Source organism: Anolis sagrei, chromosome 4 (assembly GCF_037176765.1).
Source record: "Anolis sagrei isolate rAnoSag1 chromosome 4, rAnoSag1.mat, whole genome shotgun sequence".
Lineage (NCBI taxonomy): Eukaryota > Metazoa > Chordata > Lepidosauria > Squamata > Dactyloidae > Anolis > Anolis sagrei.
This window is the reverse complement of record NC_090024.1, coordinates 216,675,774-216,702,475: the sequence shown is the minus strand read 5'-3', so window position 1 is coordinate 216,702,475 and position 26,702 is coordinate 216,675,774. Positions and strand designations below refer to the sequence as shown.

Genomic DNA, 26,702 nt, shown 5'->3' with positions numbered 1-26,702 from the left:
GTAAAAGGTAGTTAATCACAATCCAGATCAAAAGCCACCTTCTCCAATCCCAGTAATAGTGAATCTAATCTAAAAACACGTTCTTGTTGCTTAGCAGTAAATCTGAAAATATGATAGTATATGTTGTCGAAGGGTTTCATGGCCAGAATCACTGGATTGCTGTGAGTTTTTCGGGCTGTATGGCCATGCTATTTGAACAACTCCACCACTTTATTTATATTTTGCTCTATCTCCCTGAAGGGAACTCAGAGTGGATTACAACATACAGAGATAGGCGAACATTCAGTGCCTTTGATACAGTGAAATAACAATGACACATAAATAATACAGAACAAAGGTAAAGGCTTCCCCTTTCATCTCCGGCTTCTTTCATCTTCTTATTTGTATGTATAATGAGGCATTGAATTTTGCCATAATCTGTAAGTTGCTCTGAGTCCCCTTCAGGGTGAGAAGAGCGGGGTATAAATATAGTTAATAATAATAATAATAATAATAATAATAATAATAATAATAATAATAATTGAGACTGTGCTCAACTCCGGTCATGGGGAGGTGCTATATTTCCATTTCCAAGCTGTGGAGCCTGTTGTCCGTAGACACCTCCCGGTCGTGTTGCTGGTCCTGGGTGCTTTTATTACCTTCCCACCGAAACGGTACCTATTGATCTACTCGCATTTGCATAGCCATACATCCCCAAAAAACTCACAGAAACCCATATGGTAGTATCATATGTCACTTGTTGAGGGTGGGGGGAATGCTCTACTGGGGGTAAAATGTTGAGGGTGGGGGACAAAAGAATGATAATTCTTTCCCATGCTATAAGTGATATATGAAGGAGCAAACATGTGTTTTTTTTAATCTCCCCAAATCAGGAGACATTGGGGGCTACAAAAGTCGCCCAAGGCCACATGTAGTCCATATGTTCCACTTTCCCCATGGACCATAGTAGACAGACTATATCTGCAGTTAGAATTATTAACTTGTACTTGAAATATTTATAAGTGCTACAGCACCTATAAATATTACAAGTACAAGTTAATAATTCTAACTGCATATCATTAATCATTTTAATGTATCATTAATCATTTTAATGTATTTCTTAGGAAATGTAAATTAACATTCAAAAACATAAACATTTGATGTTATTTGCAAAACAAATGAAGAATATTAAATCACATGGGTATTTAAATTTCATGCATTTGCATTGATAAGTAGCACCAAGATTTCACAGTGTCATTACCCACAAAGTCAATCTGTGTATATTTTTATATGTATTGGAAGGCAGACATTTTGTACCTGGAGACATACATCTATCCCATAGCCCTATGTGCCAGAATCTCACCTTGTAAACTTGCTATTTCCATGTTTTTGGAGAGTTGGAGTCAGTGCTTCAAATGCTGAATTAAAAATTTAATGAGGAAGCTGTTCTTGTGCATTGCAGAACACTAATGAAACTATCATAACAGTTCATTCTCCAGAAAGCCTGAATAAGCTGCTGTATTCCTGTTTATTAGGGCATAGCTTAAGGAGTTTTGAGCCATCTCTTTGTCTATATAATTCTTATCTCTTTATCTCAAATAATTACATTTTCTAGGTTCATATTGTAATGATAGGGTTTGATCTAAAAATGATGTGCATGTCTATATCTCTATATGTGCCCAGTTATCCTTTTGAGAGAAACAGATATATGTATTGAAAATGCTGCAATTGGGGTACTATATACTGTACTGTGATTAAATTTCTAATTCCAGCAATATATCTGCATGTTGCCAGCATTTCAGCTGTTAAAATGAGATGTCAGATCTCAAAACTGCCTTTGGAAGCCACACCCCATGACCCAAAAACACAGAAATGTACTTGAGTATAAGCCCCACTGAACTCAGTGGGACTTATCGTTCAAATAAATATGCATAGGCTTAGGCTTTCTGTGTTCAAGCTGGCAGAAAGAAACAGACCCATGCACATGCTCTACATAACTGCCTTTCTGGCTAATCAGTAGATGCTGACACTGTGCAGACTTAGAAGAGAATCTGTATTGGTCTTTTGCATCAAAACCGTAACTCTGTGGTTCCCAAGCTTTGATCCTCCAGTTATTTTGGACTTCAACTCCCAGAAATTCTAGCAAGCTTTCCATCTGTTAGGAATTGTGGAAGCTGAAATCCAAAGCACCTGGAGGACCAAAGATTGGGAACCACTGCCATAACAGCTAAATGCATGTGTTACAGAGTGATAGAGTTGGAAGAAAATGCAAGGAATATGTAGTCCAACCCTATGCCATGGAGCAGTGTTTCTCTACCTGTGGGTCCCCATGTGTTTTGGCCTTCAACCCCCAGAAATCACAGACAATTTATTAGTTGTTGGGATTTCTGGGAGTTGAAAGCCAAAATATCTGGGGACTCACAGGTTGAAATCCACTGCCATAAAGGAATGCACAACATTTTGAATCCATTGGTTTGTGTTCTAGCCTCTGGATCAGCAGAAATCAGGTTGCTCTATTTCCCCTATTGCAATACATCAGCTATTTAATGACTTGGATTCTATCTCACTATATAATTACAGCACTACTATTCCACTTAACAGTCATATCTCTATCCCAAGAAATCATGAGACTTGCAATTTAGGAAGGTTAGTATATATAGTGTTTTGAGTATCAGACGAAGACAACATTCAAATCCCTACTTGGTCAGTAATGATTTGAAACCAGGAAACAACAAATCCAGAATTCTCAGCCAAAGGAATCTAGTCTCTCTCAACAATCGATAAAGACCAAGATTCACAGCTTGCAGCCATGGCATTTAAAGGAAAACAGCACAATAACTGTTCAGTATCAAAGAACCACTGGGTGCCATTCTTCACCACCCCAATACAACCTTGTGCTTAGTGTAACTGCTTCACTAATGTTTGGTCTAGTCTTGTAATATCATACTAATAAATGAGAAGGTAGAAACATATGTGGTTTGGAAGGATATGTTTCAAAATGAATGTATCTTGTGCCATAAACCAGTACAAATTGGAAGAAAAAGTGAGTATGAAATATTTTTAGGTGAACTGGATCTCAATTCCCTCTTTGTAAATCTCTGTAGTGACTCATCCCACCACCTGGTTCCATTTCTTAATATATCACTTAACTGTAATCTTGATCATGGTTAATGTGGATGACAAAAATAGGAAATGGAGTGTGCTGGGTTCTTTTTAGGGCCTCGGGGCTCTGCTTTTCTATGAGCTGGTACATGCATTTAAAATAACTGCTTCCTACTTGGTGTGTAAGTGTGTGTCTGGGTGAGTGAGAGAGAAAACTAGTTCAGATATATTTTTGTAATTTTTTAATGCTGTTTCAATGAGAACTAGCCCTGAGTAATAGAAAACCAAAAATGAATCTTCAGTGAATAGCACTGCTTCCTCTCTTCTTCCCCACACCTTTATTGAGGTATTTCCATGACATGCGAATGAGTCACTGGAAGCAAAGAAGTCACACGAAGGTCCAGATCCATTATTATTAACACAAAATCTACCATGTAATTATACTTGGATCTATTGTATTAATTCATGGTCACTTGATAATTTCCTTGTGTGTTTACCACTGGAGCAGCCTGGCATTTCTCTGTGATGTCAGTTTGTTGTCTGAGAGGATAGAATATAGAGATGATCACAGATTTAATCCTTGATACCTCAATTTAACAGGAACCGATTGCTGTGAATGGGGAAAGACCCCTACTTGAGACTCTGGAAACCTTCTACCAGTCCATTTAGGCTAGTCTTCATCAGCCTGCATTCCTGCAATAGGTATTTGGCAGGGGATTATAGGAGCTGTAATCTAACATACCCAAAGGGCACTGGATCAAAGAAGGCTGGAATGGCAACACTGAGCTATCTGGGTATTTAATACAAAGCTGTTTCGTCATCATTTTTGTAGACAAGAAAATATTGCCATAGCTCTGGCAATGGTGACTGTTTTTACAAAAAAGAAATTACCCTTGTTTGTCTTTTTCCTCATCCTATGTCAATCTATAAAGTTTTAGTAATGTTAGCATTGTGAAGATGGTAAAGGAGAGCTGGAGAAAACTTTTGGTGCCAGGTTGTAGCAGCACACCTGCAGTAAACTACACAATAAATGCTATTATTGTCAATTCTACTAGAGCCAAGCCTGCCAGCCTACAACTGTCAAAGCAAACAGCAGCTGCCTCCAGAATCTCTTACTAAATAGCGAAAAATAGAGAAAAAATGGAAGGGTAGATACACCAGCCACACCAGTTCTCCCCTGTATGCCAAAAAAGCTTATATCTTTATGTCTGGCATCAAAAGGGAAATAATAATAGAGGCTGGTAAAATCAAAGGTCATCCCTAGATACATTTTGGAAAAACCTTCAAATGATTGCTAAAAGATTCAATGTATTTTGTTTACTTACACAAGGCTTGCATGACCTGGTAGTTTCATTTCACACATAAAGAAAGTTTGCTGAAACATGTTCAACTGCTCTTCTTTTTTGTGGTTTAGGAACCTAACCCGATGGTGCCCATGTTGTTTTTGCCTCTAGTACCAAATTTTGTATTGGAGAAATAATACCCAGAAACACGTTTGCTTCATTAACTTTTATTGTGTGCATTTGGTTCAAGTAGGATTTGTTTGTACTATTTCCTTGCATTTCCAGGAACAGAATGAACACGTTCCCATCGCCTACATGTACACATTTGACTTTGAAAGGAACGTCCTCACTTCTTGTCTCTCAGCATCAGCATTCTCAAGTACAGCAATTTAGACTGAAAAGTTCTTAATTGTGAAAGTGCTTCCAAGAGATCTACAGCTTCCTGGTAGGCATTTCTGTGGCCGATGGTATTTCATGTGATGGGCTTAGCTTAAGTTTCTGTCCTCCATAAACTGCGATTGCCAAATGACCCCCCAATAAACCAGTTTGACCTGCTCTTGCACTCTTGTCTGGTCTATAGAAAACTTGAGTCCTAGCCTGTGAGAAAGGGTAAGATATTAACTAAATAAATGATTTCCTCTTGCTGCTTTATCCTTCTTTCTGTCCGTCCCCCCCTGCACTGTGTTCTCCATCAGATATGCATCTAAAGTAGCTTGAAAGGTAACATGAATTAACTTCCTACACGTGAAAGGTTAACAACTTTAAAATGTCAGCAAAAGTTAAAAGGCCAAACACTGGCAGAAACAAAAAGACATGCAGCATGTTTGCTAACAGCAAATCTATTAACTATACTGGTTAAGGTTGGTGCAAGTTACAGCTAACAATATCTTAAAGGTGAAAGCTCAACTTGCCCTAAGAGGCATGTGGAAGTTACAACACTTTAAAAGTCAAAACTAGTTTCTTATCAATAGATAGCCAGTGGCAGAAAAGCAATTGCAGCAAGGGTCTTTCTGCACTTCTATAACTTTAGAGCATAGATCTCCAAACTAAGACTCGTGGGCCAGATGTGGCCCTCCAAGGTCATTTACCCAGTCCCCACCCTAAACTTTAGACTACTTGAAGGCACACAACAACAACCATGGAACCCCTGGTGGCGCAATGGGTTAAATCCTTGTGCTGGCAAGACTGTTTACTGAAAGGTCAGCTGTTTGAATCCGGGGAGTGGGATGAGCTCCTGTCTGTCAGCTCCAGCTTCTCATGTGGGGACATAAGAGAAGCCTCCCACAGGATGGTAAAACATCCAGGTGTCCCTTGGGCACCGTCCTTGCAGAGAGCCAATTCTCTCACACCGGAAGCACCTTGCAGTTTCTCAAGTAGCTCCTGACATGAAACAACAACAATCTTCATCAGCCAATCTCATCAGCCTAAAGCAGCCCTCAGTTCCCATTTTATGTTGGTTAAAATTCTTCTTCATTGTAAAAATTGCATTGTTCTTTCATATATATATTTTTGCACTACAAATAGGATATATGCCATGTGCTTAGGAATTTGTTCATGTTTTCCCTTAAACTATAGTCCGGCACCCCAACAGTCTGAGGGACCACAAACCAGTCCTCTGCTTAAAAAGTTTTAAGACCTTTGCTTTAGATGATTTGGTGTCTGGGCCTATGGGAGACACACATGAATGAAATGTGCATTTGATAATAAAAGTGGCCTTTAACATATAGGAGCAGACCTCGCAACAGGTTCAAAGATGAGGTCCCACTGCCCTCTAGATGTTTTATATAACAATGCACACAGTTCCTAACCATGCAGACTAGGGCCAATGATAGCTGTTATTCAGACATCTAAGATAGTATTTTATATTGGAGAATGCTAAGTTTTGGGCTGATCCTGCAGAGGAAACCTGAAATTAATAAGCAGAAAAGAGTTAACGTCCCATGCCTTTGTTATACTGGAGCATTTAATGATCACACAGACATCACAAACCATAAAGATCCCCTAAGTTATCCTGCCAATTGTATGAGGTCAAGACTCTAACCTGACTTTTCAGATGTTCAGTGGATCTAATGGAACATGGTATGAGGGGGCTTGCATCCAGTGGCTGAACTTTCATCCTCAATGTCAAGGGTGGCAAACTTGTGATGTACAGCTAATAATGGATTGAAACCCCCATGATACCTTGCTGTTGGTTAGGCTGGCTGCACATATTGAGAGTTACAGCGTAATATCTGGAGGACTTCAAATTCCTCATCCCTGATCTGTATAATCAAGAATACTCTTTTCATATAATTTTACTCATTGCAGGAGCCACGGTGGCACAATGGTTTAAACCCTTGTGCTGGCTGAACTGCTGACCTGAAGGTTGGTGGTTTGAATCCACAAGACAGGGCGAGCTCCTGTATGTCAGCTCCAGCTTCCCATGCAGAGACATGAGAGAAGACTCCCACAGGATGGTAACACATCCAGGTGTCCCCTAGGCAATGTCTCTGCACACAGCCAATTCTCTCACACCAGAATTGACTTGTAGTTTCTCAAGTTACTTCTGACACGATTAAAAAAAACCCCACTTTGTGGATGATGTACATATGCATGCACATGCTTGTACTATGTGTACAAGTATGTGCATGCATATGTAGATCATCCACAAACCGTGCACTTGAAATTATGGCAGTTTAAGGTGGAGTGAGCAGGCATCACTCCAATTACCTTCATGCATGCATTTATCTGTAACCAAGTCAGAACCTGGACCTATGGGAAATTTTGGTTTTGTTTTCCCCTCATTTATTTTAACACCAGGGAAAACAGGGAGAGCATGGGAATCTGTTCATTTACAAAAAGTTCTATTTCCAACTGTCCCTCAGTTCAGAACACAAATGCCCCAGGAAGATGGTGTGAGCTTTCCATGGAAAATGATGTTTATGGTTTCAGTACTTTCCAACAAACAATCTCATAGGCAAATTCTGATCTAATTTGGCATTGTGCAGTATTGTACCACACATCTTCCATATTCTCCAACATTTTATGGGTGAAAACCTGAACATATGAGACCAAGCAACATCAGCATGTAATCGAGGTGGCAAAAAACAATTATATGGGGAAAATGCCAAGAGGCATTTGCTTTTACTTGAATCTTGTGGGGAAAACAAGACTTCACTTCCTCCCTTCTGCTCACTTTTCTACCATCCCCACCCCATGCATCTTCCTCTCCTCTTTTTTAAATTGAGTGAAATTACTTTTGCACTTTGAAACCAGTTTCCAGCAATTGAAGCAAGCCGAGGAAGAAGTGGAACTCGGAGGAGGAGAAATAAATTGAGATGTTTTAAAGCAGCTGAAAAATTGAGACAGCAAGGGATGAATTGGGACTGTCCTTGCCAAATTTGAGAAGTATATTAATAAATGGACATACAGAAGTAATAAGGAAATTAGTTCTCAAAGGGTACAGTCAGAAAATCTTGAGATGGTTCTTGACAAATATAGGAGCATACCCTGTTATGCTAGACATTAAGAAACAGCAGAGTGAACTGAAAAGATGGCCCCTCAAGGCAAATGAAACTTGTCCTAATTGGCTCCAAGAGGCATGACTCAGCTCCCTGGATTGTATTTGCGGCTCCTGCTGCAAACACTGGGCTAAAGCAACTCTAGATGAATGCAGTCTTTCTTTGTTCAAGGGGCTAAATGGGAATGAGCCACTTCCTGTGACTCTTCCTTGATCGCTCTGCAAGTTCATATCACAGGAAACATGAACAGCAATACAGAACATATAATAATAATAATAATAATAATAATAATAATAATAACAATAATCGTTATTTATATCCCGCCACCATCTCCCCAATGGGGACTCGGGGGGAGGGGGGGGCAACATGAGGCCGAGCCCAAAAAAAGTACAACAAAATAAGATACAAAACAACAGAAAATTAAACATAACAAAACACATAATATAACCAAATAAAATAGACAATGCAAAATAACGTAATAAAATCAATCACAAAGGGCAGGCCAAATGTGCAGGATAATGTTAAAAATGTTAAAACCCTGGGTGAGATAGGAAATAGAAAAGTGTATCTGTAAAGGAGGAGCCCGAGAAGAGGGAGCAGTGGGGTTTGGTCTTCACTAAGGGTAGTGGAAAGTGCATCATGTGGGCAACTGTAAATGGAAAGTAACAAAAATGGGTTGGATGGTCACTCTCCGAAGGCACATCAAAAAAAGTTTTTAGATCTTTCTTAAAAGCAGCTAGGGTGGGGGCTTGCCTGATCTCACCTGGTGTTGTTGTTCATTCGTTCAGTCGTCTCCGACTCTTCGTGACCTCATGGACCAGCCCACGCCAGAGCTCCCTGTCGGCCGTTACCACCCCCAGCTCTCTCAAGGTCAGTCCAGTCACTTCAAGGATGCCATCCATCCATCTTGCCCTTGGTCGGCCCCTCTTCCTTTTGCCTTCCACTTTCCCCAGCATAATTGTCTTTTCTAGGCTTTCCTGTCTCCTCATGATGTGGCCAAAGTACTTCAACTTTGTCTCTAGTATCTTTCCCTCCAGTGAGCAGTCGGGCTTTATTTCCTGGAGGATGGACTGGTTGGATCTTCTCGCAGTCCAAGGCACTCTCAGAACTTTCCTCCAGCACCACAGTTCAAAAGCATCGATCTTCCTTCGCTCAGCCTTCCCTAAGGTCCAGCTCTCACATCCGTAGGTGACTACAGGGAATACCATGGCTTTGACTAGGCGGATCTTTGTTGCCAGTCTGATGTCTCTACTCTTTACTATTTTATCGAGACTGGACATTGCTCTCCTCCCAAGAAGTAAGCGTCTTCTGATTTCCTGGCTACAGTCTGCATCTGCAGTAATCTTTGCACCTAGAAATACAAAGTCTGTCACGGCCTCCACGGTTTCTCCCTCTATTTTCCAGTTGTCAATCATTCTTGTTGCCATAATCTTGGTTTTTTTTACGTTTAGCTGCAACCCGGCTTTTGCGCTTTCTTCTTTCACCTTGATTAGAAGGTTCCTCAGCTCCTCCTCGCTAGCGGGTTCCAAAGTTGGGGAGCCAAAGCGGAGAAGGCTCTCTCCCTCATTCCCACAAGCTGTACCTGTGATAAAAGAAGGGGGGAAAGGAGGAGGTCTCCAGAAGATCGGAGAGATCATGCAGGTTTATGGTAGGAGATGCAGTCACAAAGGTAGGTGGGTCCCAAACCGTTCAGGGCTTTATAGGTGATGACCTGCACCTTGAATTGGGCCCGGAAAATGAATGGTAGCCAATGGAGCTCCTTAAACAGGGGGTTGACCGTTACCTGTAATTTGCCCCAGTTAGTAGTCTGGCTGCCAAACATTGGACCAACTGGAGTTTCTGGGCTGAGTGCATTGCAATAGTCCAGTCTAGAGGTAACTAAGGTGTGGACCACCATGATCAAGTCAGACTTCACGAGATATGGTCGCAGTTGGCAAAGCCCCTCCCAGCCACCGCCGACACCTGTGCATCAAACGTCAGCGTGTATGCATGTACAGTAGAGTTTCACTTATCCAATCTTCGCTCATCCAACATTCTATATTATCTAACGCATCCACAGCTGTTTCAATACATTGTGATGTTTTGGTGTTAAATTCATAAATACAGTAATTACTACATAACATTACCATGTATTGAACTCCTTTTTCTATTGATTTGTTGTAAAACATGATGTTTTCGTGCTTAATTTGTAAAATCATAATGTAATTTGACGTTTAATAAGCTTTTCCTTAATCCCTCCTTATTAGCTAACATTTTTGCTTATCCAACGGTTTATGCCGGCCCGTTTATGTTGGATAAGCAACATTCTACAGTAGATATTATTTCTATAAGAAGACCATACAATGAATAAATGAGTCTAATATAGAGTTTTGAGCAGGGTTGGATGAGCTGGGCCGATTTCCTACACTGGGAGCCCACATGGGATTGCACCAAGCCATCCAAACAGGGAAAAATTGGAAGATGTTTTATGTTGCAGATGGCTAGGAAGTGTTACACCAGATGCTGCTGCAGGTCTTACATATATTTCCTGAAGGGATACCTTGTTGAATGCATGCAATGCACAAGAGATTATATTTTGAATCTATTTAGCATTCTGTTGTCAAAATTTGAATAGGAGACACCTTAGTTTACAAAGGAAAATAATACATTAAGAGGTAATGATGTTGAGCACAGACCTCCCCCCCCCCCCCCGGTGTCAAAATATTAACATTATAAAGTTCCACAGGTTAATTCGGTTTTTATTTTTAATGTAATTAATTATGCAGACATCCAAAAGCCTGGAGAAGCCCAGAAGCAGCCACCAGTGGCTAGGAAACTCATCTACCCATTTTATTGTCTCTAACCCCCAATAAAATCAAGTTATACTTAGCTTTTGTCTCCTTGCCATCTTTTTTTTGCTTTTCCTTCCCTTTATTTCTGGTTTCCTCTGCCCGGCCAGAAATGGGGTGACCCACATGGCCTACCGTGGCCCCCAAGACAGGACCTACTCACCACCCTATCCATAGGGCAGCTCCTCACTAGTCGTCCCGAACTCCACTGCCACCCTCCAGCCCCATGTTGTTCATTCGTTCAGTCATCTACGACTCTTCATGACCTCATGGACCAGCCCACGCCAGAGCTCCCTGTCAGCCGTCACCACCCCCAGCTCCTTCAAGGTCAGTCCAGTCACTTCAAGGATGCCATCCATCCATCTTGCCCTTGGTCGGCCCCTCTTCCTTTTGCCTTCCACTTTCCCCAGCATAATTGTCTTCTCTGGGCTTTGCTGTCTCCTCATGATGTGGCCAAAGTACTTCAACTTTGTCTCTAGTATCCTTCCCTCCAATGAGCAGTCGGGCTTTATTTCCTGGAGGATGGACTGGTTGGATCTTCTCGCAGTCCAAGGCACTCTCAGAACTTTCCTCCAATACCACAGTCCAAAAGCATCTATCTTCCTTCGCTCAGCCTTCCCTAAGGTCCAGCTCTCACATCCGTAGGTTACTACAGGGAATACCATGGCTTTGACTAGGCGGATCTTTGTTGCCAGTCTGATGTCTCTACTCTTTACTATTTTATCGAGACTGGACATTGCTCTCCTCCCAAGAAGGAAGCGTCTTCTGATTTCCTGGCCACAGTCTGCATCTGCAGTAATCTTTGCGCCTAGAAATACAAAGTCTGTCACGGCCTCCACATTTTCTCCCTCTTTTCCCAGTTGTCAATCATTCTTGTTGCCATAATCTTTTTTTTATGTTTAGCTGCAACCCGGCTTTTGCGTTTTCTTCTTTTACCTTGATGAGAAGGCTCCTCAGCTCCTCCTCGCTTTCGGCCATCAGAGTGGTGTCATCTGCATATCTGAGGTTGTTAATGTTTCTTCCAGCCATTTTCACCCCAGCCCCATAGAAATCCTAAAATCTCAAGGCACCATCTTTTCCTTTACTTCTCCGCTCTCCATCCATTGTCCTGTCCTCAATTCACCAGACCTTTCACCTACTAACTCAGAAACTGTGTTTGCCTTAACCATGGATACCAAAACTGGTCGGCCCTCCCCCAGGATCTGGATTTTTACCCTATGTCTCCCTTTGGACCCCTGAATCCCCCATCCAACTGCCAACTCTCTAGGTGTCCCGGTTCTTCTGGAAGCCTCGCTATCTGCCAAACCTCATTTTTTTTCCTTTTGTTTATCCACCCTCCTATCCATAATTCCCTTGCCTATGCCTTACCCCAAGTCCCAGAATCCGCGTCTGCACAAACCCCATAGACATGGAAACCTATTCCCCCCCCCCCCAATGACATCATTAGGGCCTGGCCAATCATGGCGGAGCTGGCTCAACTGGGGCAGAGAGGGAATTTCAAAGTATGCTGTATAAAGATGTCTGCTTTTCACTGCAATGTGTCTCATCTTACTTTGGTGGATTAGCACAAGCTGGCATCACTTTCAGCTGATTGAATAAAATAACTCGGTGGCTTCTTCTTCAACTTGGCAAGCTTTATTTTGGTGGATCAGGCTTCTTCACTTGCCAGGTGCACAGACTCACAAGGATGGCTGATAGCCGGTACCGGTTGCCACTTATTAGACTCGGCATCCAGGCTTCACGTTCTGGTATCTGTGGCCCGGATCTCACTATTCATGGCCGTCTTAAATTGCTCTATTTCATTAACAGTGTTGGACATGCAGCGAAATATAATAAAATACAAAATATACAAGCAACGGTATTTTTATTGGGCCAACTCATAAGCATAAAATACCCTATGGAAGCTTCCAATACTCGAACCTTCACCAGACAAAGATGTGGAAAACCACACAGGAGCATACAAGATGGTATGCCCAATAAAATACATTGTGAGAGCCAGCCATGAACAAAAAGCAATTACATTACAATTCCATTGGCAATAGAACAGCAACTTTTCTTGAGATCCAGTTGGCCCCATTATCTGCAAGCTAACAGTTCCTTCCTTAGTTTGAATGTATTCGTCTCCAAAGGATTTCCAACCTGATCTTTCTTAATAGATGCAATCAATGGTGCAGCTATTGCCAAAGCCCAAGTAAGGCTGGTGTGCTAACCAGATGTGCTGGCCAGCACAGAAGATGAATGGTGGAGAACCCTTATTTGGCATCATGGCCACATGTACTCCATTGGGATGCGTATCAATCATACTGTGCAACAACCACAGTGAAAGAGTTGCCAAGAGTGGGTTTTGCAAGCTAATGGAAATGTTCACTTTCTTCTGTGTGTCATAATGATGTAGTATAGTCAATTTAATGGAGTTGTGATGACTTTATATGCTATATAGTTTTCTGGAGTGGGATTTAAAAGCTTTCCCATGAGGTGATAATCTGAGTGGCTTTTAAATAAAACCTTTCAACATTAACATCACATTGTTTTGAGTTCTTTTGAACATTATCTTATAAAACGTATCTTTGTTTATTTAAAGACCACACCATAGTTATTTTTAACCTTGAAAACCACTTCTATGAAGAAAACAAAAATAGAAAATAATGCAAGACACACATTTTCATGTATGAGAACGCTGCACAGAAGTCTCCTTTAATCTTGTCTGGCTTTTTAACAGCAACCTGGATGTCAAAGGAAGATCTCTCCCTAATTGGACTATTAGTCCTGGTTTAGTTTAAGCAGAACTTAGAAAAGTTTCTATTACAAATCCCAGAATTCCCCCAGTGGGGGATTCTGGGAGTTCTAGTGCAAAAAGTAAAATGTCCAAACTCTGGTCATGACAGGAGATAATCAAAGATCTAAAATCAGGGAGTAAGAGTAACACTTGCAGTGGTAAAAAAAAAATGCCACATGTGTAAACAGAGCAGAATAGTATTTGCTTTAGAAACTAATATCCCATTTCATTTGCAAAAGTGCCCCTTGGACCATTTTTGGCATTCATAAAAGATCAATATACAAATACATAAAGCAAAAGCCTTACGATGGAAACCACATTGATTAAAAACATCAGAAAACGCTTGTCATATATAACTGCCGCACACATGCCTAGTAAAATCCACAATGCAGCTCAACCATCTCAATTGAACCTTCCAAAACTAATACAGATGAGTGTTAATCTGTTTCAATCGTACCAACGAGCTTGTTTCAGTCCTGGCAGTGGCTGTGTTATTGAGTGATGAACGTACTGCTATATAAATCAAAAGTAAATGTGTTGTGGACCAGCCAAGCCCTGTGACCTTAAGCTGCCCCTGTTCCTCGGGGCTATACATTTTCTCTAATAAAAGAGATGCCTCACCTGCAATGTTTTTCAGATTAAGGCTTCTCAAGGTGAGGCATTTCAGGCTTTTGGTCACAAGGGCAAATTCTCAGGGCAGGAGCCAGGAGGCATTTGCTCTGATCAGTTCATATGTGGTACCATGAGGCAAAGGTATCTATCTCCAAGAAGGCAACTTGTTTCAACAAGAGCTGCATTAAGGTTTTGCCAGCCTGTGTCTTAAGTTTGACACATGCCAGGACTTGTGGTGAATCTTGTTAAGCTAAACCGCATAGTAGAAGCAGCATAAACAGCAGTTTAAAGGCACAATCACTTTTCATACAATCTATTCCAGTTAGTTGAGGATTAGCTTTGCTTCTATGAATTTTCTAATCCCTTCTGCTGAGACGATCACTAGTAAAGAAAACCAGAAATTCATATGACTGAAAGTGATCAATCCATTTGTATTTGCATGATTTATTGACTTGGAACTTGTATTACACTAGGCGTGTCCAGAAGACTTCTATGATATCTATGAAGACAGCACTTTGAGAAGAGAGGGAGGACTGCAAGGCTATCAGGAAGCTATGGGGAGAAGAAAAAGAAGCTATCTTCTGTAACTACTCTGAATTGCTACTTTACCAATGGGACATTCTGCTCTTTGCAGGACTAAGACTTCAATCCAGCATGTCCCATCACCTATTTCATTCAGCTGGAGTTCATGTCTGGGGTATAAAAGCAAACATTTACAGGTGCAGAAAAGTAAAAGACAGAGTTATTGTCAAAGGGGACAACATAAAAGGGGCTTGCTTGGTTGGGGGTGCCACTTTGAGGGTTTGCCCCTTTGCTAGGTAAAGGCTTAATAACATCTTTTAATACCTGATTGTATATGGTTTTTGTCTGTTTTGTAAAGTAAGGACTTTAATACTCAGTAAGGATATGTTTTTAACATAAGTGGGGAGATTAAGGGAATCAGCAAACAGCTATTAGAGTTTTTGAGGGAAGATGGAGATATGGAAGTGGAGAGATAGTTATATTATGGTGGAAGTGCACAATAGTGCTGGTTGTCCCCAAACTGTCTCCCAGGCCTGCCAGCCTGAATAGTGTTGTCAAAGGCTCTCATGGCCAGAATCACTGAATTGCTGTGAGTTCTCCAGGCTGTATGGCCATGTTCCAGAAGCATTTTCTCCTGACATAGATGTGGGTGAAATGTCAGGAGGGAATGCTTCTGGAACATGGCCACACAGCCTGGAAAACTCACAGTAACCCTCCCCAAATAGTATTGGTAATAGTCACTTGGTTGAAAATGTTGCTGTGGAATGCATGCTATGTGGATGAATGGGAAAACATAACTAACTAAGCATTGATTTTGGATGAACATGCTTATATCATAGAGACTGGGCTAGATGAGGCTGGGAACGATGAGCTCTCTCTCTTTTGCTTGCTTGTAAGGCTTCAACAGAGTAGATCTAAGGATTGGGTGGGTAGGTGGAATTAGTTGTACAACATGATTCCATCCCCATATCTCACAATTTGTCATCTTTGATATAACAATTTGAAGATGAGTGGTTGGGGGAGAACAGATATTTTATTGGTGGGTCTATGGGAACTTACCACAGAGACAGGAAACCATGGATAATAGTGAACCATATTGAGATGAACAACTCCTGCCAGATGTTACCACATAATAACCCCGCTGGAGCTAGCAAATTTCTAGAGAGGTATCTTCTAGGAATTTGCTAGGTCCTCTAATGTGACTCTGTTGTAACTTCTAGCACAAGCACATAACAGAAGCAGCTGACAGATCTAGAGAATGGCATATTTTGTTGAGTCTGTGTAGGTGAAAGAAGGGGCATCAGTCCTAAAGGTACAAGGTTTGTACTCGATACCCCACACTGTGAAGAATTTCCAGGACATTTTGCCAATAACATTGCTCAGATCCACTCTGACTTAATTATTATTGTTGATAACAGTCCCAGTGGATGGAAATTTGGTGTCTCCTTATCTCATAATCATAGATTAATTTCCATGCTGAAATCTGAGACTATAGATGATATCGAGCTCTTTTGGGGGGGTTCTCCCAGCGAGGGGAGACCCAAAGGACCTCGAATGGGGTCCTGACCTTGGCGAGCGGCCAGCGGATGCCAATTCAAAGAACGCAAAAACGTTGAAAATCAATCTCGCCAGAGGCTGAAGAGGCAATCTGCGACCGAGGCGTTTATTTAGCGATTCAGCTGAAAAGGATGCATTACAGGGATATTTCCTCTATAAGCATACAGTACAGTGAATTTCAGGCATATTTATACAGGCAAAACAAAGAAATCCTGGTTTGAATCCCCCGCCCGTCTCCTGTCAGTTCCTTCTGTCCTGATTGGCCGGCTCCGGAACAGCTGGGAGGAGGCTTGGCCGCTGGTCCCACCCTCCCTCCAATCGCCGGCCGCTGTTGCCTCCAGAGGGCCAATCAGAGCCCTCGGAGCGCCTCCAGAGATTGTCCAATCAGCGGCCAGGAGGCGGGCTCTAGTTTGACAGCGCAGAGGGGCGGAATGCCTGGGAGGCGTCTGCCAGCTGATGGAACACCTTTTATCTCTTCACGGCAGGGAGGCGGATGGGGAGAACAAGGGATTTCCTGGGTCCTGATAAAAGATGTGTATAGGCAAAAAGGGTGGCTATGGGTGGTGTCTGGATCTTCAACCTTGCGGGCAAAGGGGTCCTTTGTCACAAGGGAGCATGCACAAACACCATAATTGATGCAATCAGTCTGTTTTTCCGGGCTTTTGGCTGACAAAATCTCTGACTTTTGTTTGTCTGAACTCTGAAAAACAAAGCCATAGATTTGCCAGTATTTTCCATGCAATGTCAATATGAATGGAGCTTCTTCCAAGGAAATTGGATTCCTTAAACTGTAATCCCCAGGTCACATACTCTTTTGTAGGGCAAAGTTCAAGAGGGGAAAGGCAAGGAAGGGGGTGAGGGTACATCTTGTTTCATTTCATTACATATTATATATATTTCATATATATTTTCTTTATAGGCTTTCATAACTCATAGATTTCATAGGAAAGATCCCCATCCCGTCCCAGCAAATTTTATTAGAAAACCCACAGCAATTGATAGAGATAAGCAGCAGAGTTCCTGAGGTATGATCCTTTTCAACAAGGCCACGCACATACAGGCGGGGGCTCCTTCTCCCCAAGCGGCTTGGTTTGGAGTTAATGGAGGAAGTCCGTGATGCTAGGGCACCAAGTCAATCAGAGAAGGCAGAAAAAGTCCGCAAAGAATCTGCAAGTAGTGGAGAGTGGAGCAATGTCCTTCGGAGAACTACATTTCCCTGATCAGGGGCCAGGGTCCAGTGCACAAGCCAGAGAATTCACAGAGAGGAAACAGGAACCCAGTTATGTGTGCTGGGTCAGGAAGCAGCAGAATCCATTGTCCGGCCCTTGGCGAACTACAAATACTTGGGGGGGGTAGATGCTCTGCATCATAGAGAGTCATAGAGATGTGAGGGCCATTACAGATCCTTGGAGAAATGACAGCAAGCACAAGTGTGTTGACCTTTTTTTTCTCCCTTAATCTTTTATAGAAGGAACCTTGGGGGACTGGGTGAGTAGGTCATAGTAGACTGTCTATAGCCTGAAATTCACAGAGGAGGAGATCCTTCTCTAAGTCTCATTCCCTTCTCGGGTATGGCTGACATGGAAGAGAGATCGGGCCTTCTCTTAAATGCTACAGGCACTTAATGCCAAATAATTACATTATTAACACACAACATGTGATAATGATTGCAGCAGTGGCAAATAACTAAGCAGCTTCCTATAATAATTTATTAAAACCAACATTGCAAACTACATAAAATACATGAAATTCCATGAAAAGTCTGCTATCCTAATAATCATAACATTTTAAATAAGTTTCAAAATGGATTTATCAATCCATTTAACCAACGAAATGATGTTGACTTTTCCAAACCATTCACTTCTTTTGGTTCCTTCTTTCCTGCCATGTCCTTGTCTCACCTTCCTAGAACTCTATGTCCACTCATATTCACAATGCATTACGGGTGGAATGAATCACTTGGGGAGGAGCATATTCCACATGCCAATTTCTCTACTGTTCCTGCTTTCCCAGACAGCCAGGTTTGGCAAGAGGACAATATATAAGAAAGGCAGGCTATTTAAGTTGGCCAGTGGCCATTTGAATGGTTCTGTTCAGAGACAGTCTTTGAGCACATGTTTGCCAGTTGATAGGGTACTTGTCAAAGGAAAAAGTGTGCTGATTTCTGGTCAGGTTATACATGCATAGAGTGCCTTATGTTGGGTCTGACTGAATGGAAGGATGCCTTTTTTACTTGCTTGCAATGCCTTGGCCTAGTCCTGGCTCTAACTGGACATAAAGGATTGTGTGGGTGGCTATGAAGAATGCTCACTGCATCACTCTCAGTTGACTGAACAAGCTCTACAGTTATGGAAACACTGGCATGATTACTGGAACAGTGGTAGTGACTTACTGAAAAGAGCTTTTAGGTTGTGAGTTGTAGTGTGAGCAGTTTGGCTGAAAATGTTGAAACCAACACAATTCAAAGGAAAGAATTGTGAATGTGATTTCAGGAGGCTGAACTGAATGTAACATATGATCAACATGGTTGAAATTATATCAGATTTAATAGTCTTTCCCTCTTTGCACAATGAACTAGGACTTTAGGTCTATGATGGTCTCTAAGATTCTTTATGAATTACCAGCAATCTCTGCAACAAGGGTATCATGGGAGCCTCCAGATTTTGTTGATCTTCAATGCCTAGTGTTCCTCACCGTTGGTTATGTTGTCTATGGCCGATGGGAGGACTGCATGATTTCCATCTTGTTCACCTCTGCTCTTCAAAATTCTTTGGGTAAAGTTGGGTTGGATAAAGTATTGTAAAACACTTCATTGCAACATCTGTATTTTTGAGGTGTGCCCATACTTCAGATGCACCGATATTGCTTTGACACAATCCTTATTTTGTGGAGCACCATCTAGGACACACTTCAGTTTGACTTTGCTTGTATTCAGAAATGTCAACTAATGTGGAATCATAGAGCTGGAAAAAGAGCAATCTACTCCAACCATGCAGGAATAGGCAACATCTTCCTGAGAGTTGGCCATCCAACCTCTGCTTAAATATTTCCAAAGAAGCACACTACACCACCTTCTGAGGCAGTTTATTCCGCTGTCAAACCGTCCTTTACAAACAGTAAATAGGTACTTTTTAACGCTTAGATGAAATGTCTATTCTTGTAATTAAGAGAGGATTCCAGATTGCTGAGAATTTTCACAAAAGGAGAAAAAAGAGAAAATGTGCACTGGAAAACAATGGTTGAGAGTAACATTGAGTGTCTGCATTCAAAGGGAGAGAACACTTTGTTCCTCACAAAACATTGTTTACAGGTGAGCACATGGTGCAGCTCTCCTTAAAAATACAATGCTATTTTGCAATGTATTATTGAATGGCCCCAAGAGCTAGCCTGTTTTGAGAATTTTGCCTCTTCCCCCATATAATCTCTTTCATTTCCATATTCTAAACCCTTGGAGCTAAAGGCAACTAATGGAGTTGTTTTCAGGCTGTCTTTGTGTAAAAAATCCTTCTGGTTTGCCAATGCATAATGGGAAATATTTGTGTAAGCTGTTCAGAGCTTTCAGGAAATAATGTAAGATATAAATCAAACATTAAAAAAGGAAATGACACCTAGTTCTGGTCTCCAGACACATTACAGCTATGTGCTTGTGTTGGTTGGATATTCCAGTGCTTTAAAAAGGATCTTTATTTTGGTCTACAACTCCCCCATCAAAAGAAGCTGGCTGGGGGAACTGGGAATTGTAGATCCCCCCCCCCCCCCAGTTATTTCATGCACATGTTCAATCTTAGGATCATGCCTTATTAGAAACAGAACAACTTGCTGAGAAACAGCCTTAAACCATCAATTTTCAATGCTGGGGAAACTGGGGGTGGTGGTAGAAGCGGGCCTGTTTCCAAACCTGCCCAAAGGCTTTGGCTTAATTTCTTTCTGCGTACAACTCTCTGCTTGGGTGCATCAGAGGCAGATAAAAAATGTGAGCACAGTGGGACCCAAGTGAACAAGGCTTGAATAAGATTAATATGGATTTTTAATGAACTGTGCCCACCAAGATTTTTGGTCACGAGCTGCTTATTACGATGCCTCAAGGGATTTTGTGCCACCAGGACAAGAGTTGCATAAAGCCACATTGTTAACTTAATCACTTTTACTCAAAATGGAGAACAAATGCAGCTGGGTCATAGCCATGCAAGGTGAATTGCAGGGCTGTATTTTGAAGGAGAACCCTTCCAGTTTCTGTGCATGTATTCTTCTGTGAATTGCTATCCTAGTTGCTTTTTGCCAGAAGGGAGAAGTATCCAGAAACTGATTCATTGCAGAAATCTGGGGCATTGTCCTCTGGGAATTTCTGAAGTAGGCCCACCAAAAATGAACAGGAAATAAAATAAGAGCATAACTGTTCTCTCCAGAAGCATTTTCAATTATTGCTCCCTCCTCTTAGGACGGGAACCATCTCATGAGGAATACATTTAATTTAGTTTTGCTCTTATTTATTTCTGTTCTTGGCAAAGGTAGGAGGATGGAATAAGGTATACAGGAAAGATATGCTATTAACAAAGCAAGTATGATGTTGAAAGGCTTCCAACAATCAGCTTTCCCAACCCAATATCTGCTGAATGCCTTGGACTACAATGTCCCTTGTTCCGATGGAAATTGCAGGCCAGGATTTATGATTCTGAAAGGATTCAACAGGGAGTGACAATAGTCCTACTCTTATTATGTTTTGGTCAGACTCCATCTGGAATAACACTGTGTCTAGTTCTGGCCATGACAATTCAAGAAGGATACTGACAAGTTGGACCAGGCCCAGAAGAATGTAACTGAAATGACCAAAGGTTTAAATATCACGCCTTATGAGGAGTGATTTAAGAAGCTGGATATGTTTTGCATGGTAGAGAAAGATTTGAGAGATTACATGATAGCCACATTTAGATATCTGAAAGAATGCTATACTGAAGATTGAGCAAGTTTTTCTGGTACTCCAAAGACTAGGCTGTGGAGTAATGAATTCAAAATATAGAAAAGTACATCCAACTTAAACATTAGGAAGAACACCTGGCAATAAGAGCTGTCTAACAATGGAATATGCTGCCTTAAAGTGTGGTTGAGTTTTCCTTGGAGGTTTTTAAACAGAGACGGGAGAGCCATCTGTTGGGAATGTTTTGACTGTGTGTTCTTGCATTGCAGACAGTGAGACTGGATGGCCCTTGTGGTCTCTTCCAACTCTATGAATTATATGATCCACAAAAATATCTTCAAGAGGCTGGAGAATAGCTTAGTGTTAAATAGACCACAAAGCAGTAGACAACAGCTATGGGTGTGTATGTATGGAATCAGGTTTTTTTTTTTTTACTATTAAACATAATATTTGCCAGAGCCTGAGAAGCTGAGAATAATACAGGTGGGATTGCCCCTGAAGACATGTAAAATGCCTCTTTTTCTCCCTTGACTACCTTCTATCAGCCCTAACGAAATTCGTTTAGGAGAGTTTGCAGGTTCTGATATTTAACATCTAGGCAGATATGACTTGCAGAGTGTGGCCTCTCTTTTTAGAGAAGGGCTAAACAAAAAGCCTGTCAGACCATGTCCCCTGTTCTTTAAAATTTTATTTAAAATGATTGACAAGCACAATTCCCCAAAATACGATTATTTCTGAATAATGTTGAAACAAAATTAACAACGGACCACAGATTTCAAAGATACTGGCATAAATCGGTCTACTGAGGTTTGAACTCTTTCACAAATGTGGACACCATTCTAAGTAACTTTTGGATTCTGTATTTTACAGACTAGCAAAATGTAAAATTGGTTGTGTGTTTCTTCATGCCACTGCCCTGGTGCAATCCAAAATTATGTGGCTAAAAGCAATGTATATGGCCAGTCAGCCAATGAACATGTGCATAGAAAGAGAGAAAAAGGACTCTGTTGAGCTAACCAATGGGAATGTTCTTTGTGCAGACTGGTTTTCTGAATATATTATGCTAATTTTCTGAAGCACAGATGGGCATAGTGTGACCTTGGTGTGACATGTGGCTTTCAAAGTTGCTTTTGCAGTCTTTTAATCTTCCAGAACATCTGGATTACTTTTTTACTGGATTTCTTGCCTCTTTTGGAAATCTCTGGAAAGGTAATTCATCTTTTAAACAGATTGTGGTGGCCCCAAGACTGTTTAACATATTTTCCCCTCCCCAAAATTGGAACTACAAGCCACTTCATTCTCCAGTCCACCCCCTTTCATACTTTGTGCAACTCTGGAGAAAAACTGTCTTCTGAATTTGTTACAGGGCCCCCAAAAGTTTGAAGGACAGCAAAATTAAAGGTTACTGAGGAAATCTGTCATTTCAGAGAGAGAGAATAACGAAGCTCTCCTAATAGTTTTGTGCTATTTTAGGTTACAAGAGAGCCCGTTGTTACCAGAAAGGCAGATTTTCCAAAAATATGTTGCAGTTCTTCCAAGACTCGAAAGAAGTGATGGCTCTGGAGATGCAAAGCGTGATATGACCTCATTTCGTAAAGCAGAATGGTGAAACCTGCCTCCAGGAACAGCAACAATGAGGGTTATTCATCTAAAGCTGCTGGACAGGAATACTAAGCATACCAGAAAGCTATTGACCCATTACAGGTGACAATCATCTATAATGTGTAATAGAAAACTTTTTTTATACACAAGTGGATGATTGATTTTAGATGGGCTGGAATACAAAACTTCATTTGATTCAAGTACTCTTTACATGAAATGATGAGAAGGGCTAAATACACAATAATGAACTTTAAACAACACAACAGACATGGCAAGCTAGAGGTCAGGGGGATAATATTCAAGACCAAAGACGCACAGCAGAAAACATATTTGGCTTTCTATAGCAAAGATGAGGCTTCTGTGGCCTGCTGTGGCCTACAATGTCCCCTTCACTGTCCCAGTCTCTACCTACGCACACACAAACAAATGCTCCAGAGGCAGCCAGAAATTCCATTTTTATTTGGGTGGGGGATGATTGAAAGGGAGATACTTATGATTTGTGAGTCCCACAATTGTTCACAGAATTTTCACCTGTAGTACAGAAGTTGGTTGTCACTCAATTCAAAAGGGCTAACACAAAGCTTATAGAAAACCATAACTGGATTCCTTGACCTACAGTATTTCATCACATAATAGTTGTACCCCTTTTTTCTGTCAAAAGGACATCAGGTATGCCCCAATGTTGGCAGTCTTTAGAAGGAGCTTGAAAACGTGGATGTTCCAGTGTGCCTTCCCAGAATAAGGAATCCCTAGCAATAGGTCCCAAATGCACTTTACAAGAGATTTAGAATTGTCTGCACGCCCACCTATCCCTAAAATATCCATCCTATTTCTCTTGAACATGCCCAGCATTTTAAAATTTTAATCATTACATTTGGCCCTGCCACAGGTTTTAAATGCATCGTGATATTACTGTTATTGTTTTGCTTTGTTATGAGTTATTTATTGTTTTGTTGTTGTTGTGTTTATTTGATGTATTTGGGCTCGGCCTCTTGTAAGCCGCACCGAGTCCTGTGGGAGATGGTAGCGGGGTATAAATAAAGGTTTATTATTATTATTATTATTAAAAATGTGACTACTATGCGATGAATTATGGTAAATCAACTAGTACAGATCCACTGAATCAACTGCTGAGTAACAAAGTCAACACTTATATTCTACACTTGATAAAACTATATCATAAAATACCTAAGTTCAAATCATCATATTTGAAATGTGGTATTGGAAGATAATTTTACAGATAGTGTGGACCCCCAAAAGGATAAATGGCTCTGACTAAACATCAAGTATTTTCTCACACTGCAAGTCAAATTGATTAAACTAAGATGTAAAAATGAGCTGGCATATCATACTGAAAAAGGTTATAGTTCTAGAAAAATTGAAAAGCATTGTGAAAAAGGAAGGCCACTCTACACATGGAGTGGTCCACTCAAAGAAAACATACCTCTGAGTTTACAAGTACTGACCAGGGATGTTGATAATTGGGGCTCATGGAGGTCTCTCATTTGTTGGGTTGCCTAATTCAATGGCAAATATAAAGGAAACACTTAAGACAGATCCCATTGACTTGATAGACTACTTGTAAGAATTACTTTAGTAATAAGATTGAGGATTCTGATCATTAGTAAGAAAACAAAAATGGCTTCAACAAATATGAAGGTGGATTTGAATTTGCTTTGGCCCATATCAAATGGAGAATCACGGAAGGAAAATGAATCCTGAAGGGTAGAATGAAGAGGGTCCATCAGAGCAGAGCTTTAAAATGTATCTCCCAATATAGCTTTCCCACTTCTGAAAATGTTATTTCCTTTTTCTCCACCTCATCCTTGTCTCTCAATGACCAGCACCATTATAATTCAGCACCTGAGTTCTGAATTAAAATCAGTGATGACAACTATGTAACAAAATGAAATCTCACATATCAGAGGAAGCTCTAAAGTTGGCGTACTGTGTTTTCATCAAAATTGAAGTGCTTATCTTTCATGGAATATGAATCATGATTCTCATGCATTCAGCCCACCTGAATCTTTTTATAAAAAAGTATGTTTTGAAGCACTGATGAGAGCAATAACTTATGTAATTAGGCATGAAGTGCAAAGCGAGACAGATAAAACTGTCAGAGTACTCAAGAAAAGCTAAACTTGGGCATAATTACATGATTTAAGAAATAAAGCTAAAGAAACTCAACCAACTGACTATAATAACATATATTATGCATACAAATGTCACACAAAATAAAAAGTTGTAGTGTTTGATCTCTTTGTCTTTAAAAAAAAAACATGAAAAAGACTACGGTGAAGGCAATCTTATGGTCCAGTTTCCTTTCAAGACACTTTGACTTTACATCTCAACAACAAAAAGAGGCAACCTTAGTACAAAATTCAGTAAACCTCCCATATATTACAATAATCCCCAAGCTATTTTAGGAGGTACCTCCACTTGTTCCATAACAATAATGAACATAATACTATTGAAAGTATTTAAAATTGTCTTCAAGAAAGCTTGCTTCTTGCCATATCTTGGTCTTGGATTAAGCTGCTTTATCTCTTCTTCTTCGTTTCTTTCTTGGGCTTCTTGCTTAGTGAAGCAGTTGCAGCTTTGGGTTTCTTTATCACTTCTGAATTTTTCATCTCAAAGCTTTCAGTATCCTATTAGGAGTTTATTTAGAGAAATAAGATCAACAGTGATTTTGAGTAAGTGGTCATACACTTAAAAACCCATAGTTGTATCTGGTGTCATATATTAGTACATGATAAAACTACAGGGATGGGTGTATTTTTACATGGGTTTAAAGCACACTATTTAAAAGGAAATTCAAAAGAAATCATTATGCAGACTGGTTTTATGCAGCATTACTTTAAATGACTGAGCACTAAGGCTTAACTCCAAGGAAATACATATAGGATTGCAGCCTGATCACCATATATAAAATGTTTATATTTTTTAGAATATACTGCAGCTCCTGTTTAGGCAGAAAACAAGAGAGAACGGATAGGGATTGATGTAAAAAGGGAGAAGAGATGGCTAAGGGCTAGACACCAGCAAGATGAAAAGAAAGAATGGAGAGGGAATGGTTAATTGGATTGAGATGGAAGGAAGCAAAGACCATGAAAGAAGTGTCAAAAAAACCAAATGCTGATTGCAGGTCAATCCTGGTTAATCAACGTAATATTTTCAGTGGGCGGATTTCCACATTCTTATAGCATGTCAAGGTCTACAGGCTGAACTTAAGTTTAGATAGCTGAATTTAAGCTCTCATTTAAATAACAAAACAAGTTTGTAATGGCAATTTCATCCAAATGGATTTGAGGGGAATTAAGATTAACTAGCACTATGTGGGTACACCCGTGATGTGTGCTATTTTGTATTGACGTGCATAAAATACACATGAAATGGGTCTACCTTGTTGAAATCTCCAATTTAACATGTTGTAACAAAAATGCATTAAGTGCTAACCCAGGCATGGGCAAACTTTGGTCCTCCACGAGTTTTGGACTCCCAACTCTCACTATTCCTAACAGCCTACCACCTATTAGGAATGGTGGGAGTTGAAGTTCAAAACACCCAGAAGGCCAACGTTTGCCCTTGCCTGAGCTAACCAGTATATTATACTTCCCTGCATACACTTTCATGGAGTAAAGCTAATTTTGTCAGATATTTTAGGCTAAAGAAATGGAATTTGGGCCACGGAAGCTTATGCTGGAGTGAACAGCCTCCTGTGTTTGGAGAACCTACTGGAGGTGGGGCTGGGGACAAACATCACATTTTACTACACTTTTCATAGTTGCTGCCAAATTTTGGTGGTAAATATACAGCTAGAAGACAGGAAAACACAGGAGAAAAAAATATTAAATACGAAGAAAAAAGAGAAAGCAGAGAATAGTTTTGCGATGGGAAGGCACTTTTGAGATGAGGTCTGAGATTTGCCACTAATTTTAAGATATGTGTGTGTGTGTATTCCTTTTGCCTATCTGAATGAGAGTATTCCCCAAACTGAAGACCTCCTGATGTGCACAACCAATGGTT

The 26,702-nt window shown here is 40.7% G+C and overlaps 1 protein-coding gene across 1 annotated transcript in view; it reads right to left on the bottom strand.

Annotated features, from left to right (window-relative positions):
• The window catches only part of MANBAL (mannosidase beta like), a 101,765-nt gene that overhangs the window by 67,118 nt on the left and 7,945 nt on the right, over positions 1-26,702 (bottom strand). The window contains exon 3 of the mRNA XM_060772218.2: positions 25,203-25,324. Coding sequence (XP_060628201.1) covers positions 25,217-25,324 — 108 coding nt within the window. The 3' untranslated portion in view covers positions 25,203-25,216. The remainder of the gene's footprint in view (positions 1-25,202; positions 25,325-26,702) is intronic.